Consider the following 22,661-nt stretch of genomic DNA (forward strand, 5'->3'; position numbering starts at 1 on the left):
CGATAAAAGAAATATATTGATAAATTGAATGTAGTAGATATGAGAATGTTGTGATGGATGAGTACAAAGATAAAATTACAAACAAATGTAGTTGTAGCTTCAATGGGCGATGAACTAATATCAAGTAAATAGAGATGGCTTCGACGTGCTCATAACCCAATTAAAAATGCATTCACATCGAAGGTCCAGACAAAGATAGAGGAAGACATTGGATAATGTGGATTGCAATTGTGCGAACATTTATGAACTCACTCTCAATATGGATGACTTGGCTTTGGATACTACGCAATGAAGGAACAGTGACATTTTCTCTGACCATTGCTTAGTTTTGAATTTTTTGATTTGGTCATCAAGTAATTTGTCCACAAAAATTTGGTGGAATTGTTGATATCCATCCCTTATAGATGATGGTCGTGTATTCTCTATATTCTTTATTTGTGGATATTCTTTTACAAATCACTAAGAGTTTCCCAAATTGAAGCATAACCCTTCATGCCGATTGAAGATTGACCTTTACGTATTGAACAATTGATGTTCTACTTCGAGTGATAATAACAATCACACCAGGTATGAGACACATAGAAATATAGTTTGTCTTGGGGAACTAGCATATTTGATTATTTATTTTTTGTTACGTGAGTGTCCAGACTTCTTGGCCTAACTATTATAGGCGAGGCAACCAACCTCTTAGAGCACCACATATTCAATCCCTTAGGAATGTGTAATATCCCACAAACCACACATGTTAGGTAAGTCAGGATAAATCCCTCTGGGTGACCAACTTCATGTTAGTGTGTGTTTGGTAATACTTCCGAAGTCCTAACTAAGGTGGTCGACTTTAAAATTTAGAGTTCAGAAGCTTTATTTTCGTTTGTTTCATTTCAGATTTTAGACTTCATAACCAAAATTCAAAAATTTTGAACCAACGATGGTGGACGTAGGATGAAACTTTTGAAGTTTGATTTCTAGTTTCCAAACTTTTGAAGTGTTACCAAACATAGTCTTAGTCTAATGACAAAAGTAGTAAAACTCTTAAGTTACTATGGTCGATTAGACTGTGCAATTGGACAAGGTGTGGATATTGTTCTAACCATTTTAGGTAAGATACTTTATGATATTTCTTAGGTGAGGTAGCCCATTGCCTTTTTTGTGTCACAATATCCATTTTCTCTGTGGTTCAATTTTTTATTATTGATGTTCTCTCACTACCTTAATATTCATAGGTGCACATAAACTGATACTTGTCGAGTTGTGACACTTAGTAATAGGAAGACCATTGTTGAGCATGCTATAGTGATCAAACAAGCATGCTAGTTGGTCTCTAAGACCAAGCTAGCTACTTGGTGGGGAGAAAATTTTGCCAACCTTATTAAGGTTATATCTATTTACAAGTATGGTTTAGAGTCGAAAATTCCATGATAGCTCGGGCAATACGAGGATGGTGCTCTTAGTATGATGAATTATTCCCTCTCAAGCATTTACCATGAAAGTTGGTTAAATAGGAGGGTGAGCATAATTGTACCAACTTTTTGGGCATCTACACCCACTTACCAAAAAAAAAGAAGATGAATGGGTCCTATTAGCACTAGTAGTTGGATTCATCATTACAACTAATCATTTGAAATCTAAAATCTTAAATTTCTGCTCGTGCCACTAGGGAAGGCGAATAAAACTCCTCTTAGTACATTTATATTGATTATTGGGTTTAAAAGGTTTTAAAAACCATTATTTTAAAGGAATTCCACAATAAAAGTTAGTTTCTATTGAAATCTCATTATATTTTTAGGTTTTCTCATAGATTTGTTTTATTTGTTTAAACTCAAATGAATGATTCCTAAGAACTCAATCTAAAAAGGAAATAACTCAATCAAATAGTCATAATTACAATGAATAAGATAGTTCAAAAGTTGTACATAAAACTTATATTTTTCCATGAATTTATCGATTTTCATTTTCATGTTCTACGTTGTTCAAAAAAATTATGTGTCCACAAGACACGTTTGACACAGCTTAAACCATGTCTCCCGTATCCTATCAACACAAAGCTTTTAAGTACAAAAAAAAATATCGAAATAACACATTTGACATGGCTTAATCCATGTCAAACATGTCTTGTTGACATGCCTTAGCACATGTTGACCTTTCAAGATTGACATAAGCAAACAAAAAAAAATAAAATAAATATATATTTGTTGTTGTTGTTGTCATTGTTGTTGAAGATTTAATGCATTATCAACAATTCTTATCATCAATAATTTCTAAAAAAAATTGTTAACGTTTCTAAGCATTCAAATGTTTTATATTATAGTTTTAACTTTAATCTAAGTCAATCCCTATCATTTTCACTAATTTTTCTATTGTATTTCTCCATTACAAACGCATTGTAAAGTAGAGAAGATAAACAAAAGAAAAAAAATTAAGCTTGATGCCTTGTAAGATTCAAAGCAACTCATAGGTGAAAATGAAGATGTTTCATTATGAAGTTCTCTGTGTGACAACGACGAGGACGAGTTATGAAGTTTAATTAAGGGTAATACTACAATGTATTTGGTTGGTGCACTTACCATGTTGGTATATTATCAGATAAATTTTACATTTTGAGGGTGTAACTATTAAATGCGTGTTGATGGCTCAAAAAGTGTTGATACTATGCTTATACTTTCCGAATGGAAGATTTGATTCTCTTTCAAAGCTTGGATAGCTTTCCTTTTGTATTTTTAGTGGGTATTTTTATTCATGAATGGGTTTTCACTCAATTGGAGGTTACCTTGCCATATAAATATAATTATGGTACCCACACACCAGATGTTTTATACTTATTTATGAAAACTTGGGATTTAGCCAAAGTAAGGGTAGATCACACTTCAAAACAAATTATAAATAAATGAGGGCAAATTGGTCTTTCTAGTTTATATTCTGGACAGTGGGGTCGTACTTCATCTAAACGCGTTTTGCCTGTGTTCCCTCGAATCGGAGAGATGAAAAAAATGCTGGGGTGACACTAGATTTACTGCCATTCTTACGTTTCAGACGTGAAAGTGCACATATAACCGTAGATTCTTTTAACTGTATCGCGAGGAAAAATGTACTCACCCCACGTTAGAAATGTGAGAATAGCAGTAAACACAATCTCACCGCATCACGACTTAGATAGAAAGGCAACAGTCGTGTTTTTCATTTACGCACGTTGGTACCCTTCTTGAAACGAGCCATTAAAAGGCGTGGACTTGTCCAAGTAATAGATTCCTCCCTCTCTGCCCTCAAAGATATAGAATATTTTCCTTCTCCGTGAAGTAATTTCAATTTCGAAGCTTGTGTTGTGTTAGATCTCCATTAAGGAAGGTGAGGTTAGATCCACTCTTGTTGCACCAACAATGGCATCCACAGAGGGATTGGTGCCCATAACTAGGAATTTTTTAGCCCGTTTTTACGACAAGTACCCTTTCACCTCTCTCTCCGAAGATGTGTCCCGCCTTTCATCTGTGCTTATTTCCATGTCCAACGATTTGAAGAAGGAGCTTCCACTCAATCAAGGTGACTTTTTTTTTTTCGACATTTATTCCGTTTTTTTTTTTTTTAAAAAATTAATTTTGTCACCCTTTTATGTTTTAAATAGTTTTAATGCTCATCTCCGGGTAGTTCTGGTGATTTTTATTTTTTAATTTTAAGAGTTTGAGAGCTAGGATGAGAGGTGGAGGTCTGGAATTTTACAGATGTTTTTTGTTTTTTGGGGGTGGGGTGTTGGGGTATTTATTGAACAAGTGAAGAGAGAGGGTTGGATGTTAGTCCCTATGAAGAGTTTTGCTAGGACCTTGAGCCTCTCCTTCTATTGGGATAAAGATATATGATGCTTTTGCATCACTGAGGAACAGAGCCCTTCCATTCTGTTATTGCTTACTTGAAATTGAGCTGTTTTAAGTTACTAAATTCTACCACAGTCATCATATGCACGTAAAGGGCGAACCTTTAAGGGGCATAGCTCATTTTGGAGTATCCCAAACCAAAGGTAAGTCTTGAGGCATATGCCTCAAAACACTTTTTAAAACCCTGTAACCAATTTCCACCAATCCAAACACTCGTAACCCTGTAGGTGTGGCCAAATTACTACCCACTCCATTCCATAAACACCTACTCAGTATTTTTTTTTTTTTTTTTTTTTATGATCGGTAAAGAGAATTTCATTAAAAAAAGTGGAGGCCAAGGAGACCAACCGAAAGAAAGAACAACAAACCTATCAAAAGGCGAACAAGCTGCCCAAGATAGAACAAACATTACGCCATATCTACATTACACACCCTATCCCAATTATCAAGGAAATCTTCAAAGAAAAAACCCCTAAACTCCTTAAACCTTTTACACCAAAAGAATAACAAAGCTAGTACCTCCATAACCAACTCATGCTCAGTATTGACAATTGACATGCATTAAAATAAAAATAATTAAGCATTCAGAGGGAAAAATGTCGGCTGTTCATTTTTTTTCAGTTTTGAGCAATTTTTTTTGTAGCTAATTTACTTTGGAAATGTTTTTTGTTTTCTAGCTGAAAGTCTCTTGGCGCATGAAGCAGACTGTCCTCCTCCACATAAAATCGACGAGAACATGTGGAAGAATAGAGAGCACATTGAAGAAACTCTATTTCTATTAGAAAAACCTCATTGGCCAATACTGGTAAAATATAAGACTCTCATTTTGCGTGTCTATTATAATCTCCAATTTGTACTTGCTTTGTCCTTTCTTTTTTCTTCATGAGTTGTATTGGGTTGATGGCTTTAAAATGTAGCTCTTATAATGAACAAACCATCTAAAAGTTAGTTGGTGAACAATATGTAAATGTGAACAACATCTTTGACATTGGTGCAGCTTCAGCAACTGTCCACACCTGAAGACATTGAAATTGCTACAGTTCTTGGAGAGCTCAAAGTTAAATTGCAAAACACTTTGAAAATATTGGAATCATTCCAACAGAAGAATTCTGAGAATATATTAAACACAGGTTAGTTCTTACTTTTCTAAATGCGCAACTACCACTTTCTAGTAGAAGTTTTAAATACAATGGATCATACAATATTGCTATGGAAGTTTGTATTCGTATTGATGTGAATTCCTTTGCCATGGGCTTCACACTCAGAGGGTGTTTTACTGTTTTTCTTGAATTTTTCTGTTTTGGTGTTGGAATTGGGACTGGGTAATAGTTTTATGACTTGTTCATTTTTCTTTGCTTTCTTGTTCCTATCTTAAGTGCATTATCTAAATCTTAGAAATAACCCCATAAACTTTTGAGGGGAGTCTACAAAAGGAAGTTGTAGAAGTGGGAGGAAAACATAGTTGTGATGTATCCATTTACAAGCCACCGATTAGTTATGAAAAAATTTAACTTCCTATATATAAGTGTAATAATAAATAAAAAAATCGAACATAAAAGATAATTCCCAAAAGCTGAATGTTAACATACCAGGAGCTTGCAGTGGCAATTACATGTTGGAGGCAGGAGAAACCCTTCATACCTCTAAAATTGTATATCTGCAAATTGACCTCTTCCCCTTTCTTTAAGAATCAGTCGAAACCATTTTTCTAGGATAAGGCTTCATGATGATGAGCTTTGTCGATTATTCTATTTAACTTGAATTGTATGGCTTCTAATGTGGATTGTAAAATTTATTAACTGATACTAGGACACGACAAATAGTATCTGATTCTATTGAAACTGAATCATATGATTCTTACTGTGGATTGTAACTAGCTAACAAATCCTATGAACCAGTAATCCAATTCCAATGGTTTTCTGCAACAATGGGTCTCATTGATCATGTGGGTTTAGAATTTGTTGAACAGTGCTGATGATAATATCTGGTTCAATGTTTATGACATATCTCACGTGCTCCCCGTAACAGTTTTGGTAGATGACTGTGCAGCTTTTACTGGGTTTATTAAGCATTTACGACCGTAAATGTTTTTAATGCTTCCATTGTGGTAAATTTTTCATTTTTTTGTAATGATCCCTTCACATATTTTCATTGTTAGAGATTTCCTTGGGGTCTCCCTACTATTTATCTGTTGGATAATGTTCTGTTGCATTAGATTTAGAGCATCATTCCTTGTTATGTCTTGCAAGAAACTATTTATTTATTATAGGTTCTTTAGAATAGCAGTCCACCTGCTTCTGCCCATTTCTAAGATAGTTTCTTGACAATTGATCAGGTGATCTGTGAATATATTTGCAGTTATGACCTACATGCCTCAGGATTTTCGAGGTACACTAATTAGACAGCAAAGAGAGCGTTCGGAGAGGAATAAGCAAGCTGAGGTTGATGCTTTGGTTAATTCTGGTGGAAATATACGTGATCGATATGCTTTACTATGGAAACAGCAAATGGAAAGGTGTGGTATCTATATTTTCACTTAGCAGTCGTGGAACTGCTGTTGAACAGTTTCACAAATATTAAACTTTTAAGTGCTAACAAATGTTTCCTTTCCAGAAGGAGACAATTAGCCCAGCTTGGTTCTGCAACAGGTGTCTACAAGACACTTGTGAAGTACTTGGTAGGAGTTCCACAGGTATGTCCATTGAGTTTTTTTGGCCTCTTAGTTTATACATTTCCTTTGGTCCTTGCCTCAAAATTCTGGATGATTATTTATCAGTAATGGATAACCCCTTCCATTTTGCATCCACCTTTGTTTTAATTGGAGAATCTGAATATTGTCATTTAGCTCCCATACATTGTGTTTCTGATTGCAATCTTGGCTGTTTGAGCATATAGTGGCATTTTGTTGGAGAAATTTGACAGCTGTGAATATGAGGGGCAAGGTTTTAAGAAGCATAAACTTGTAAGCAATGGCTGTGATGTAAATCTACGGAATGTTATGGAAGTGAACTTCTCAAGCCAAAATATTCTGTTTTACACTGATTACTGGAAGCAAAAGCAATGTTCTCATCCTTTTTCTTAAGAACTTTATTACGTGAGGAGAAGTTAGGAGGGAAACTCTTATGCAGTATGGGAGGTACATTTATGTTGGAGCATGGTTGTTCTTTTGATACAACTGCAATATGGAAAAAATATATAGCAGAATCAGTTTCTTTTGAAGAGCTACATCTTGATGAGAGTGGTTTGGTGGGGCCAAAACTTTAGTCCTTACAAGTCTATAGAGGTGGTAACAAAACCCTAAAAAGGGGTTTGGAAGATGAAAGGGATAAAGAAGTGGGTATGCTATATTTTTGGACTGTTAAAACCATAAAATAGAATATTAAATGGTTCTGTATACATCCCAACAAGACTTGAAAAATTGATAGAGAGGCCGTCCAACTCCACTGATTTTCCACCACTCCTACCCACAACTGTTTGGTACAGTTATTCTTCTTCAAAGGGTCCTCTCAAAACATGCTTGCTGATCCAAGGAAATGCTTCGAAAAGCTAGATTATGAAAAGAAAGTTGATGCACATTTTCCTCATACGATTTTTTTGTAAAATTCTATTACCCTTCCCTTATTTTTGTCCATCTTTAAGAACCCCCATTGACTGTGAGCATGGAGATGTGCTATTAGCCATTTGATAGAAAAAGTTCGTGTTATTATCACTTTTATAGGAGTGTGGAATTGCTATTAGATAAATTGATTTGGGATTCCTTATGGAATGATATGGATGGAAATCATAATTTCACTTAGTGAAGTGAAAACTCATATGTTCTCCAAAAAAGGAAGGAGGCCTAGGTTAGGGAAATTAAACATATGAATTCAATGCTTACGGGGAAGTGGCTGTGGGGGTTTGATGGTGATTAATAGCCTTATTAAGGCAAAATTTGGCGTGAGAGTCTGTGGGTGGGAAAATATAGAGATCTTTATTCTCTGCAGCATGTTGAAAGGCCTTGCTAAAATTCTTCTGAAATTTTGCAGTAGGATAGCTTCAAGGGTTGGAATAGGGAGTAATGTTCACTTCTAGGAGCTAGTGCGGTGTATTGCCTATTAAGGCACAATTTCCATGTTTTTTTTATTGGTCACCATTTCCATGTTTGTATTCTTTGTTATCAAAAAAGTGGTTGTCAATTCAAAATTTCATGATTCAAATTAGAGAGAAGTTCTAAGGTTGTCATTTTGAATTTAATTTTGTAAGTTCCCAAATAGAACTTTGTTGTCACTGCCTCACTGGTGTGCCACTAAGTAGACATGGAAAAAGGCTGTGGAGATCGAGGGGTCGACATGGATCCCTCACGTTGCGGGGTGGAATTGCATGGAGGAGTATGATTAGTCCCACATCAGACATGAGAATGTTTAAAGTCTGGGTTATAAGGAAAAACTAAACCCTACATGGAATGACACGTTTTAAACTCGTGCGAGCTTCGGCCCAAAGCTAACAATATCGTATTGTTGTCGGCTTGGGGTTTACAAATAGTATCAGAGTCAAAGATGGCTCTTCTTGTTTGGTAGGGAGGTTGTCACGGCCTCGTTGATGTGCCACTGGCTGGAAGTGGAGCCGTCACGTTGTGGGGTGGAATGATAGGGAAAAATGAGATTAGTCCCACATCAGACTAGAGAACGTTCAGAGCTTGATCTATAAGGACAAACTAGGCCTTATAAGGAATGGCGCGTTTTAAAGTCGTGTATGCTTCGACCCTAAGCGAACACTATCGTACTATTGAGGGTCTGGGGCGTTACATTTACTCTGGATCCTTTTAGTGAATCCTATTTCATACACCTAAACCGATTTACTTCTAACTATATTGCAAAATTTTGTAATTGTCCTTTCTATAATTCTTTTTTTTTTTTCTTCATCACCACCTAATTTGTCTTTCCCCTCTTCCTAAAGTAGAATAGACCTAGAACCGATAAAACCTGGGTTGCCCTGCATCAAGTTGTAAAGGGATGAACGATGATACATTTGTGTTGATAACCTAGAAAATTCTAGTACAATTCTTTTTTATCTTGGGCTTTTTAGCTCTTGATGCATTTCCAATAGACTTTAGCTGGTGGATTAAATGATGTTACATATACCTTCTAATACCTTTATTTCATGCAGGTTTTGCTAGATTTCATACAGCAACTAAATGATGATCATGGGTACATTTTCTATCTTGGAATTAGCATACCATACCTCCCTCACCTTTCATAGATTTCTTGGTATTTATACAAAAGAAATGACGATTGAAAACAATTTATTCTTAGGCCTATGGAAGAGCAACGGCAGCGTTACGGACCATCTTTGTACAGCCTTACAACAATGGTACTTTCTATTCGAATGTTTCTTCTTCTCTCTTGGGGGCGATTTGAGGCTAAAAAATTGTAAGAATTCTTGCATTGTTTGCACTACCATTTTGTAATGTTCTAAATCTAATGATAGTAAACTATTGGATAATGTTACTTCTTGTTGTTTATTCACTTCTTTTGCTTGCTTGGTTTCCGTAATTCTTCTTCTTTTTATTTCCTTTGAGCAGGGAAAAGGATCAAGTTGCTATCTTAGAGCAAGCAGTGCATGTTTACACCTCCGAGATGGAAAGATTTATTAAATTTATTGGGTATTCTATTTAACTCTCTCTTTTCTAGGAATCTTCTTCTTTGTTATAAAGATAATGAGTCCTTTCATCATTTAATGCTTGGTGTTCATGTCCTTGCACATATTAAGCATGTGTTGTTCTAATATAGCCTGGTGAACTGCTCAAACACAGTAGATTTTTTTGGATTGGTCAGAGGTTTCATTGAAGAAGGAAAGAAAGAAAAAAATGTACAGAGAAGGAGGTCGAGTAGGCCATCCTACACCAACAAGAATGACAACCAAACAGGATCTACTAAATGAATAAGCACCTGACCCTCTGAACCTCCCTCCTCACTAGACACAAAACCGAACATGAAGTCCTTAAAAAAGAAACCCCTGAATTCTTTAAATAGTTTACTCCAAAAAAAGGCCCAAAACACTGATAATGACTTCGTTAACATCAAGCTTCTTCGCTTCAAACACCTGCTAGTTCCTCTTCTTTCAAATTCCTTGGCAAATTCTAAATGGAAGGAAGCTCCACAGTTTTCTTGCATGATCGGAAGGCAGTCATATTTCAATTTTGAAAGAGAGAGAACTAATTTGAGCAAGATCCAATGGATGATCATGAGAGAAGTATAATTACACTAAATGGCTCTAGTGAATCTACAGTGAATGAAGGATACTTGATTCAATCTCATAATCTTCCCGGCTTCTACTCAATTACTGTTGGGAGTTTTTTTTTTCCCCCCATTTCTCATTGCTGGTGATGACAAATGAATGCATAGTGGACTTCTATTCGTGATGGGAACACAATATCGTGTCCATCCTGTGCATTGATTTGTCCATTTAATCAGTGGGGCACTTTTTGTTGTGCCCATCTACAAAAGTTGCACCTGTTGAATGGTTTTAACCATCTGATCTAGAGCTAAACTCAAGCGGTTAAAGAAATTCACATCTTGTGAAAGAAGTCCGCATGCGGATTGGTTAGGGTCAGGTAGTCTCTATTATTTTGTGCCATGTCGTCCATCAATTGCACCCTCTGGATTGATGCAGTTCTTGGCTGCTTGTATGATACGACCTGAAGTGCAAAAAGTTTTATCTGCTACCGACATTTGATTATATCTGTTTAAAAATTTCTAGTAATGATATGATAAATAGGTAATGTGGTTTTATCTTGATCAATATTGATGCTTCACCCATCCAAGTTTTTGGCAGTGAATGATGTGTTTTCACTCTCATGGGCTCTTGGAGTTTATGAACATTCTTCATGTCCATAAGAAGTGCTAGAGAAATAGATGTTTAATTGATAATGTGCTGGTGGTGATACCAAGACAGATCAATCTCAATCTTTTGTAGATTGTTCTCTTTTATGGTTATTCCATAGAAAGGGAATTTTTTCAAGCTTGATATAGCACTTGCAATCATATGCTTTTTTAAGGAACCATGAAAAATTATGTTGGTAAGTGGCTGAATCTTATACCAAAGAAGATTTATTGCAACAAATTCATCTGTCTCATTGGTAAGCTTACTGCATATCAACTACTTGTGAGAAAGAGTTAAACTAGTTTGTATTTAGTGACTTATTGTGGAGCTGATGAACTGAGATCTATGTTCATTCAGGCAATTAGCTTAAGCCAGTAGCCCTTGGAAGTCAGGAAAGGGGGCTTTAGTGGGAAATATTCTAGTCATTATTGGTTAACTTCTATGTTTCAATGTTTACCCATGAGAAGAATAGGGGTTCGAATATTTCCAAAGGCATGAGAGATTTCAACGAGTTTATTAGCAATCATTGCTTAATGGACTTCCCTCTTTTGGGTAGAAGATTCACTTGGTCCAATTACCAAGGTAACATTAGGATGTCTAGATTAGATAGGTTCTTGGTCGATAATGTGTGGGAGGAGAAGTTCCATAATGTCATCCATTCGGCCAGTCCTAGCCCAGTTTCTGACAACACCCCTATCTTCTTGGAAGCGGGATATCCTAGGAAGCACCCAATGTCTTTCAGATTTGAAAACATGTGGCTAGTTCAACCAAACTTCTTAGATCTCGTCAGGAAATGGTGGAATGAGTGTTCCTTTAGAGGTAGTCCGGGATATGTGTTTAAGAATAAGTTGAAGCTCATGAAAGAAAAACTGAAGGAATGGAAGAAGGAGGTTCTGGGGAGAATAGAAGTAAAAAAAGAAGGAGATCATGTTAGAAATTGATATATTGGACAAAAAGGAGGAAGAAGGAAATTTGAATGCCGAAGAAAGAGGTAAAAGAATGGAAATGAAGTTCGAATTTCAAAGAACGGCGCTTATGGAGGAGATAAGTTGGAAACAAAAATCGAGGGTCAAATGGTTGAAAGAGGGGGATAATAATACAAAATTCTTTCACAAGATTGCCAACCTCCATAGAAGAAGTAATTAGATTGATAAGCTTTCCATTAAGGATATCGAGGTGGTGGGAGAAGATGAGATTCGGGAAGATGTGGTGAATTACTACAAAGATCTGTACAAAGAAAAAGAACCACGGAGACTCCGACCGGATAACCTAGAGTTTAATGCGATAAGTCAAGAGGATAGGGATTGGTTGGAAAGACAAATTGAAGAGGAAGAGGTTAAATCAGTTCTTTTCTCTATGAGTGGGGACAAGGCCCCGGGGCCAAATGGTTTCACTATGGAGTTTTTCAAACATTGCTGGGATGTCGTCGTTAAAGATTTCATGAAAGTGATCAAAGAGTTGCAAGACAAGAATTGCATGGATTACAATCTCAATAGTACTTTCGTGGCCTTGATCCCCAAGAAAGTCGGTTCGGATAAGTTGAGTGATTTCAGACCTATTAGTTTGGTGGGCTCAGTGTATAAAGATTATATTATATCTAAAGTGTTAGCCTTGAGGTTGAAAATAGTCCTCCCCAAAATTATCGAGGATGAACAAGGGGCCTTCATAAGGGGAAGACAAATCCTGGATGGAGTTTTGATGGCTAATGAATGTCTTGACTCAAGGATTAAGGAAAAGAAAGAGGGGATGATTGGAAAAATAGACTTATAAAAGGCATACGATCATGTGAGTTGGGACTTTTTGGAATATATGATGGGGTGAATGGGGTTTGGGGCAAAATGGATTAGTTGGATTATGAAATGTGTTACTACGGTTTCCTACTCGATTCTTGTCAATGGGAGCCCGGCTGATTTTTTTAGGGGATCGAGAGGTTTGAGGCAAGGGGATCCGCTGTCTCCGTTCTTGTTCCTTATTGTAACAGAAGCTTTGGGTAGATTGTTTAGGAGAGCAGTGGAACTAGGAAGGCTTTCGGGGTTTAGGGTGAACGATAGGCCGTTGATTTCTCACTTACAATTTGCGGACGATACCTTGGTTTTCCTGGATCATTCAAGGGATCAGGTGAGGGTGTTACGGGTCCTCTTGTGCTGCTTCGAGGTCATTTCTGGTTTACATATCAATTTGCATAAGAGCAAGCTCTTTGGAGTAGGAAACGTGAATGATATACATTTGATGGCTGCAACCTTGGGCTGTGGGCATGATGTTTTACCTACGTCTTATTTGGGATTACCGCTGGGAGCACCCTACAATAGCATCAAAATTTGGAAAGGGGTGTTGGAGAGAATGGAGAAAAGATTGAGTACATGGAAGGCCAAGTACCTATCCAAAGGAGGGAAAGTTACCTTGATTAAAAGCACATTGACGAGTATCCCGGTTTACTTTCTGTCCCTGTTCACGTTCCCTAAGTCGGTTGAAATCAGATTGAAAAGGCTTATGAGGAACTTTTTATGGAATGACAAGAGTGGTAAGAGGAAGTATCACTTAGTTAGATGGAAGGTTATATGTAAGCCCAAGAAGGATGGGGGGTTAGGGATTTTAGGGGTCTTAGACTTGCTAATAGAGCACTTTTAGGGAAATGGCTTTGGAGGTTTGGGGAGGAAAGGGGTAGATTGTGGAGGAGGGCCATTGTAGCGAAGTACGAGGAAAAGAGGTTGGGTTGGTATAGCAGTGAGGCTAAAGACTCGTACGGGTGTAGTGTTTGGAAGGGTATTTTGAAATTGAGCGAGGAATTCGAGAAAGGGATTAGATTCAAAGCGGGTACGGGTAATAAGATCAAATTTTGAGAGGACAGTTGGTGCGGCACATCGCCTCTAGCAGTTCAATTTCTGTCCTTGTACGCCTGTTCTACAAAAAAGAACTGCTCGATTCAGCAGTGTTTGATTCGCAACGATAGCAATTCCACTTGGGATTTGGGGTTTAGGAGAAGCTTTAATGATTGGGAGCTAACATATGTGATATCTTTCCTTGATCTTTTGCACTTGTGTCCTCTCAATGACAGTGAACAAGCAGATGGGAATGGACGAAGGCTAAAGACTTGAGATTTTCTGTCAGCTCGTTTTTTAAGTGCCTCAACCCTTTTGCCGAGCAATCCCCCTTGAGATCTATCATTTGGTTAAAATTCGTTCCAGCTAAAATATCCTTTTTTGTTTGGTTGGCTTCCCTTGGGAAGATTCTTACATTGGACAATTTGATTGCTCGAGGGTGGATCACTCCAAATTGTTGCCTTTTTTGCATGAAAGATGGGGAGTCTGTCGACCATCTTTTAATTCATTGCACATTCTCTTACCAAATTTGATCAATATTCCTTGGTCTTTTCCGTATTCATTGGGTCCTTCCTTGTAAGTATTCCCTGTTATTAGAAGGGTGGGCCAGTAATGTCTTCTCTTCCAGGAAAAGATTTCTGTGGGCTATTCTTCCCTCGGCTATTGCTTGGGGGGTGTCGAACGAGAGAAATAACAGGGTGTTTAACAATAGAATGAGAAGCTCTCACGACATATTCTTGGAGATCTTGGGCTTATTATATCTTTGGGCGAAGCAGAACATCGATTTCAAGGGGATCACTTTTGATGATTTCGTTTTTAGATGGAATTCTTTATGTAGTCTTTGATGCTTTGTTCTCTTTTTGGTTTGTTGCTCTCTTAGAGTCTTCCTCGGCCTCTTTGTACTTAATTTTCCTTCATTTAATATATTACACTTATCAAAAAAAACTTCTATGTTTCAAATGAAGTTAGTTATTAGATTACCTTCAGGGATGTTTTAGTGTTCTTGAAAGGAAAAAAAAAGGAGCGACCACTGGGAATGGTGTCCTAGTGTTTGAAGGGTTTCGCTCAGTCCTTATTGGCGAAATTGGGGATTGGCACAATCAAACGAAACTTTAATTGTTGTTTGCCTTGCAAGCCTGGAGAAGCTAGCTTTTTTATACGTGGGTATCTCTTTGGCTTTAGTGGTTGTTCGGTGGTGGAACTATATGCTTTTCCTTGTGCTGTGGGACTTGTCATTTATTCCTTTACTAATAGTATGCATCTTCTTCACAGTGAGGTCTTTGCAAATTCCCCCTTCTTTATTTCAGCTGAAGATAGTGGTGCTTCAGAAGCAAGGCAAGTTCTGTCATTCTATTTTCTTGTACTCTGTTTGAAAATGTATAATGTACAGATTCATTTGAAACTAAAATCTGTCCCAAAGTTTCCAAGTGTAAGATGTCTTTTTTTTTTTTTAAATGTGTTTTTTTTTTTAAAACAGAACTGATGATTACAAAGAAACCATCATTCCAGCAGGGAAAACTTACGAGGTTTGTTACCAAGATTGACTCTTCACCAATGAATATTACTGTGCATGTTTTTCTCAGTAAGGAAATTTTACATCAATAATTGAGATGTTCATATGGGCAAGGTATCTTCTCAATTTAGCAGAAGCATTCACTAATTGATCAGTATATGCCTGAGCACAGCCAAGCCCTTGCTTTAATTGCTAGGTAGCTAGCAAACAAGATTTTCAACTTGTTTATAGTAATGGTTTTCTCTTTTAGATCTCGTATCTCGTTGGAACTATTTGTGTTTAGCATGTTTTGTGGGGATAAACATTAAATGTGTCGAAAAAGATTTCTGGACTCTTAGCACGCAGGAGAAAATTATTATGCATGTGTGTTGCCTTGGTTTCATTTCCCCTAGATTGTTGAAGGATTCCTGCAATGTGATATCTACATGATCTTTAATGCAAAACATGCTTGTATCTCATATTTGATGTTATTTTTTGGTCACCATCTTTATGAATGCAAAACATGCTTGTATCTCATATTTGATTTAGTAAGTCCATCAAGCACTGATCTTTCATAATAGACAGAATTCAAACATTTTGTAATTAATTTCTCGTATCTCCAGTTCATTAAGTGATAAATAATCTATGAATTCATCTTCATGGGTTCTAACTTGAGGATAACTGCCGTCTTCTAGTCATCACATCTTTCAATTTCCTTGTCTCCTTCCAGGTCTCATTGACAGTGGATTCTGAGAATTCATATATTGCTTGGGATTTCTCACTAACACCGGGCAAAATGAACATGGTATACCAACTATCTCAATTTTTTGTCCTAAAATGTAAAATTTATGCGTTCCTAGTTTTGTTCTTTGTCTACATGCTTCAGTATCTCCTATAATTACATTTGCCTAAGTCAAGGGTTCACTAACTATTTGATTGATTGGTAGAATACTTTAATAGGTTCTAGAAATCAAATTTCAGGGGTTAGAGGTTTTGTTATTGTATTTGGATTGGTTGAGCTTGCAGTGTGCAAGCTTTGATATGAATATGGAAGAAGATTCTGTTGGTAGTATATATGCCAAGCTGAAGTTATATGGATAGATATGCTAAAGATGGATGGATGAAGCATTCTAAGAACCCTTATGGGTATGATGACTCCTTTTATTGGAGCACATTTATCATCAGCTGTATCAGAAAATCAAATATGTCATGGACCCTATGTCTTTTTCACATGCATGACATTTGGTTGATCTTTCTGCCCTGTAATGAGTTGAACATTATTAGTTGGTTCACCCTCCTGAGACCCACAACTAGGTTTTCTTAAACCTTGTTGATGTGTTTCACTGTGTTGTGCATTTCATTTCTTTCCGACTATGACCTGATCTATTTAATTTACAAGTAGTAATGATGCAGGTTGGTGCCTACGTAACCTTGATATTTTCCTTTATATCTGATTGTTACCCTTAGAAAATGATAAAGTGCATAACATAAGCTTCCTTATCCCTCACAAAGATGGATTGATCATGAGTCCTGTCATAGAGATAAGGGGGTCTCGGAACATCATTTATGGTGTAATAAACATTTCCTTCAACCATAATATGCTGCTGCTGACTTGATCACAAGACAATGAGCTCGTCCAACATCTTTCTGTGTTTAGTATTTCATTCTTGTGATTCTTTATATTTTTCCATATAAAATCTTCATTACTTATCCATAAAAAGGTCAATTCATTATAAAAAGACCAACAACTATGGTATTTGTTGCAATATGCTTAAAATGAGATAGCAAGAATGCAACTACTTATTTAGGTGTTGTATCACTTAACAAAGATAGGCGTCATAGCTGAGATTAATTCAGGAAGGAGCTGGATTCTTTGGAGTCATGTTATATTCAATTTGGGGAAATTCCAAGTAATCTATTTGCCCAGTAATTATGGAGCAAAATGAATACCTCAGCTGGCTATTGGTCTACCTTCATACATAAGTGCACTCATAAAGAAAGTCTTTGCGAGTGATAACTGAGATTTGGGCAATTTCAATTTTTAGAGTTCTTAATCCATATTGCTGTTCTTAGAAATCATGAATCATGAGTATATGACAAATGGTATGCATGATGGTAGATAATATTAATGAAATGATTTGTATTCAAAATTCGTTTATATTTCTTGCTGTCTATCTTTTAGTTTCATCCAATTGTGATGTTCACATCATTTGATGGGAATAAAAATTCACTTGATTTGACAATTGTTACGATTGTCCAATGAGGAAATTTTCATGGTTGGGTCCACCCCCTGTCATGTGCCATGTATACGGCATTATAATTTATATAAACATGTACTCCATATCATGCTGACTTTACATTATTTGTGGACAGGATATTGGTTTTAGTGTGGAGTATACTAGTCCTTCGGGGGAAATAACAGTAAGTGGTCCTGTTGTGCAGTATTGTCTACTCATTTCCACCATTGTTACCAAACAATTTTATAATATTTTTCTTCCACTATCGGTTTCCCTGGAAAAAGGACTCCCATGTGTTCAATTGTTCCTGTCATCTTTGATACAGTAACTCTTGTGATTTCTATAATTTCTTCTTGGTTTATTAATGTTCTGATTTATTTTGATTGGGCAATGGCTGGTTATTCTTCAGTTGATCTTACCCTATCGTCGTTATGATTCTAATCAAGTAAGTTAATGCTTTTTTTGCTTGGTTCATATTTTTTTTCCTTTGCCCGAGTATAATGGTCCTACTACCTCATGCATTTCCATACAGGGGAACTTCTGCACATGTATGGCTGGACACTACAAACTCATCTGGGACAACTCCTATTCAACCTTTTTCAAGAAGGTATATAATATTCCATTTTATGACTTTCCTAATCAGTTTGTTATGCTTTATTCGTACTCTTGATTACAATGATGATGCTAATGGACTTTTTGATGATAAAACATATCATGGAGAAACCAATTTGTTTCATGCCATTCTTAGATTATTAATGGTCTTACACATCACTTTAGTTGGTTTAGAAAAATCACATGGTGTGGAGTCCCTATAGATGAAGGTGGTGAGTTTTAGCCGAATAGCAACAACAACAATAATAATAATGGAGTGCATGGTGAGTATATTGACCTTGTTAAGGATGTATATTCTAAATTATTTTGATTCATAGTGAGTTAGCAACAAGGATCAGCTGTATATTTGTACGACTGCTCATGTGGCCAGGTTCTTGGAGTATGTTACATGCGTGTGTTGGTCAAAGTAACTAGAGGTACATAATATATGCAAATGGGGGAGGTTTTTAGAATTTTGAATTTGAATGGTGAGAGAAATAAGGGCAGGAAGATAAAATAGAGCTGGGATATTGGAGGGATATGGAAAGAATGGAGGGAGATTTTAGAATTTTGAATTTAAGAAGCAATAAATAAGTTTAACTAAAAAGGGAAGTTATGCAGGAAGAAAGTGTGTTATCCTGATGTTTCATTCGTCTTACGTATATTTTTTTCCTCTTTTTACTTGGCACTGAGAATAATTTGCCCGTATCCCGAAAATATCACTTCACACATACTACTCTATGAATATTTGACCCCATCACCTTGTTTGATTTGTGATTTTGGGCTGTTAGATGTCTGCATTCTTACACATGGTTCCAAGGAGCAAGCCCAGTTATAAAACTAGATCTCAAGCCCATGATAAGAAATGGGCTCAAATCCAACAGCTGAAAACTGATTTTTGGCTTTTCAGTCCACCAAAGGGTGGGTCTGAAAGACTCCCTCATGGTATTGGCTGTAAATAAAATTAGAAATAAATAGCACTTTAGCTGGTGCGTAGTGAGCACATGAGAGATGAATAGAAGTGGTGTGCAATAGAAAAAAGAACAGTGCTAACCAGATTCTTGAATTCACCCCTTCATTTTGTGACAGAGTTTGCGATACAAAGTTGATTCTATACCTCCAGTATCAGAGCCAGTGCCATCAGTGCCTGAAGCGGAAGGATGAGAAGAGAGCTTCTTCCATCGGCAGTTCCACTGCAAGCAAACAGCCATTCCCAAATTGATGATTTCTACTTTTTATTATTTTTAGTTTCTCTGGCATCCCTTCTCTGGAGAGGGGTGAGATCAAAGTTATACAGGTAATTTCCAAGCTGGGAGCTGGTATTTTGTTCATGAACATTTGTTCATACATGAATTGAATCAAATTCAGTGTGTTATCTCAACACTATGATGATGACAGTGGAGTTCACTCAACTATGGAAATGCTGTATCTTGTTGGTTCTTATTTCTGAATTTTAGTTGTTTCTTATTCTTTATTATTGTCTGGATGTTGGGTATAATATACATACAGTCGAATGGTATTGCTGCTGACGAGCTAAAATGATTGGAATAAGATGTAGACGGGTTTGAGAGGCGTAGATGGTTTGTGTTGGATCTGACTCTTGCGTTCATGGTTTTCTATCATGGTTTTTGGTCTCGTCTGTCTGGGATCACAGATGATACCAAGATGTCTCGAACTGAGACAGGAGTAAAAATGCAGATTTCTGAACTTAAAAAAAAAAAGATGAAGACACCAGCAGGTCTTGCTTGTCTTGTTTCGCTTCGTCTCTTGAGGTAGGCAGTTTTTGAAAACCTTGCCCGATGTTTAAATCTAGTAGCAATTTGAGATTTTTTTAGTAGAAAACTGTAGTAATAGAAGATCTGCGATACACCTTGTACATGGCAAATACAAGTTTCAAGTACTACAGAAACACGTTAAAGAGCCATAAACAAAGTAAAGGATAAAAGAAAAAATGATAAGTGGCACCAAACATAAGACATGATGATTTGTATAACAAGGTAAGTAACTGAGCAAGTGAGAAAGATACCTACAGGTTGTTAATCTCTAGAATCTATTCAATCTGGTCTTCAATATCTTGTAGAAATCCTTGTGTTTCTTAAAAATCTTATCTTGTTCTTGAGGCTTGAAGGTTGAAGATGGAATCTTATGGCCAAAGATTAGGGTAAACAATTCAATCCTATGGTTGAAGATGATTGATTTTGGGCAGAAAATCAAGCGGTTTTGGCTAAAGTTTTAGGTTGAGGACATTTAGGTCAATCATATTAACCTCTCTTAGAAGACTTAGGTTAAGGGTATGTCATCAGTTCTAAAAACGCTGGGTTACCTCTAATATTTTTCAAAATGTGGAGGGTCATTGCCGACAACAAATTTCACAAGTTATCTAGAGATGCATAAAATCAGTAGACATGAATTTTATTGATTTTATGAAAAATGAAGACATAGCCCTCAATACACTGGATCAATAAAATATTTTCCCCTGATTAATGGTCAAGTACAAAATTTATAATGTGCAACTTTCTTCTCTCCAGACTTCGTGCTTGATCGATTGAGAACGTGGATCTTGATTTGTAAGTGGTAGCTTGCGATGTTTCATCTTATTTAATGACTTTATATGAATTTCTTTTATTCAGGATTCATGTTATATTGGCTGAAAATAATTTCTTGACTTTCAAAGAACAACTTTTAAGCTTGATTTTCTCTAGAATTACAGTCTCTGTCTCTTTTGAAAAACCTGGTTTCTTATTTAGAAGAGGGCTTGAGAGTTTTTTTTTCTTCTATTTTAGATGTGAGTTTTTTTTTTATGAGAGATAGTGGCCCATAGATCCCTCCAAATAATAGAGACTTAGATATTTATAGACTTTGAGTAAGTTAACTTTATCAACTATGCCCCTGACTCAATAGACTCACTGGTTGATTAAGGGTGTGTTTGGATTGAGAGAAGTGGAGAGAGGAGACTCAATTTCTCTCCATCATGTTTGGATTGACCGGAGAGAACTTGAGGCAACTTTGAAATTTTAAAATATCTTAAGAGAGATTTAGAGGCAAACTTGGCATTATAAAATATTTTAAAAGGGTTTCTTTCCATTTCTCTCCTCTCCCCATTTAACAAGTCAAACAAGAGAAGTGGTGAGAAACTCATTTATTTTTTCTTTTCTTTTCTTCTCTTCTCTTCTTTCCCTTTCTCTCAATCCAAACATAACCTTAGAGATTTTGATATTTATAGACTTAAATTAACTTTTTCAATTTTCAGTGGATATAATAAGCTTTGACTAGTTGATTTAAAGATTAAGATCGTCCAATTCCAATTTTAAGGACTATGAATTTTAAGTGGACTAAACTCATATATTTTGTGGCAAAGCTCAATATCTAACATGAATCATTTGGATTTTTTTAGATCATGAGTTTTATCTACGAAAACCCAAACCCAGGTCGAACGAGACCTGTTCCCAATCAATGATCATATTTGGATGTGGACCCATTTAAATCTTTAAGGTACTTCATAAAATTTATGTAACTTGTAAGGGCTCACTCACAATTTTGATACATATAGTCAAGTCAAGTGTACATTATAGACACCCCCAAATTCCACAATACCTCAAATTCAAGTCCGAATCTAAAACCCAAACCTAAACCAAGTCAAAACCGAAATTTGAATTCAAATTCAAATCTGAATCCAAGGTGAGCACATCCTCGCGGAGGCCCACTAAACCACATACGTATGGCAGCGATCCCCAGCATGGTTGCCCACATACGTATGGCGTCTATACGGAACATGGCTCTGCACTAAGCGGGCCTCAAGACGGCACACCGCATCATGCCTCTTGAGCAAGTCCCCTGTCGGCTTGCTACGAGCAGGATACAGATCACTATTGGCAGAGTGCCACTCCACGGCTTGCCGAGAGCTATAGCTCTAACGTCTTTACATTAAGAGGTGTAAGTGAATAACCACTCCATATTCTCTCTAGTCAATACCCAAACCCCCTCTTTTCTCTCAAATTTTTTTTTTCTGTAAAAAGAGCATGGGTTCCAAGGAGACTGGGACCCAATTTTATAACGAAAAAATCTAGCCCTCTTAGGATTCTTCTCTTTAATGCATCACGTCTCTCTCTCTCTCTAATTGCGCAAGTGTGAAGAGTTTTGCGGCATTTAATCAAACATAACAAGTTGAAGAGGTTTTAATTGTTTAAAACATGTTATTTTGGGTGGGTCAATCTTACTAACTATCAAGACTAGACTAAACTTTACTGAGGGTCGTTGGGTTGATCTGTTACAATAAAAAACATGACCTAATATTACGTGTTATTGGTAGTGAACGACAGAATTCCAACAACTCTTCAAAAACAAAAGATTTTGAGGTTTATCTATTTTGCACGGTTGTACCTCAATTAGAACAATCCGGTGGGTGTTGTCTAGACACTCAAAACGAGCAGAATGATTAAATAAATAAATAAGAAGGAGAATTATTTTCCTTACTAACTTAGTAAAGACTGACTTATATGCCTTGTTAAGGGTCATTCATGAACTCACCTTGTTAGCATCTTAAAAACATGATCTGAAGCTATAGGTCCTTTAAGGGAGAGTTTTGACAGAAAGAACTTTGAAAAGAATTAATTTTTACTGTTAAGTGTTTTTTTTATTTTAAGTTGTTGAGATCGGTAGCCATCGATTTTTAACAAGGTAAAAATAATAATAAAAAATTCTGTTTTATTTTCTCTTTTTCTTTTAGATCATGAAATCAAGAAGGATGTGACATTGGCTTACTAATTTTGATAATCTATGTGATGTGTCCCCAACGACC

The 22,661-nt window shown here is 36.4% G+C and overlaps 1 protein-coding gene across 1 annotated transcript; it reads left to right on the forward strand.

Annotated features, from left to right (window-relative positions):
• Positions 1-3,183: 3,183 nt before the first annotated feature.
• On the forward strand, positions 3,184-19,337 carry LOC147385184 (retinal-binding protein). Its single transcript, XM_086425994.1, has 15 exons — positions 3,184-3,534; positions 4,541-4,668; positions 4,861-4,993; positions 6,222-6,378; positions 6,477-6,555; positions 9,009-9,049; positions 9,155-9,271; positions 9,424-9,504; positions 14,816-14,878; positions 15,021-15,069; positions 15,766-15,840; positions 17,409-17,456; positions 17,682-17,717; positions 17,805-17,879; positions 18,953-19,337. The coding sequence occupies exons 1-15, from the start codon at positions 3,375-3,377 to the stop codon at positions 19,025-19,027; spliced, it is 1,317 nt and encodes a 438-aa protein (XP_086282120.1). The 5' UTR covers positions 3,184-3,374; the 3' UTR covers positions 19,028-19,337.
• Positions 19,338-22,661: the final 3,324 nt, after the last annotated feature.

Source organism: Akebia trifoliata, chromosome 15 (genome assembly GCF_017979445.1).
Source record: "Akebia trifoliata isolate Shusen 1 chromosome 15, ASM1797944v1, whole genome shotgun sequence".
NCBI classification, from domain to species: Eukaryota; Viridiplantae; Streptophyta; class Magnoliopsida; order Ranunculales; family Lardizabalaceae; genus Akebia; species Akebia trifoliata.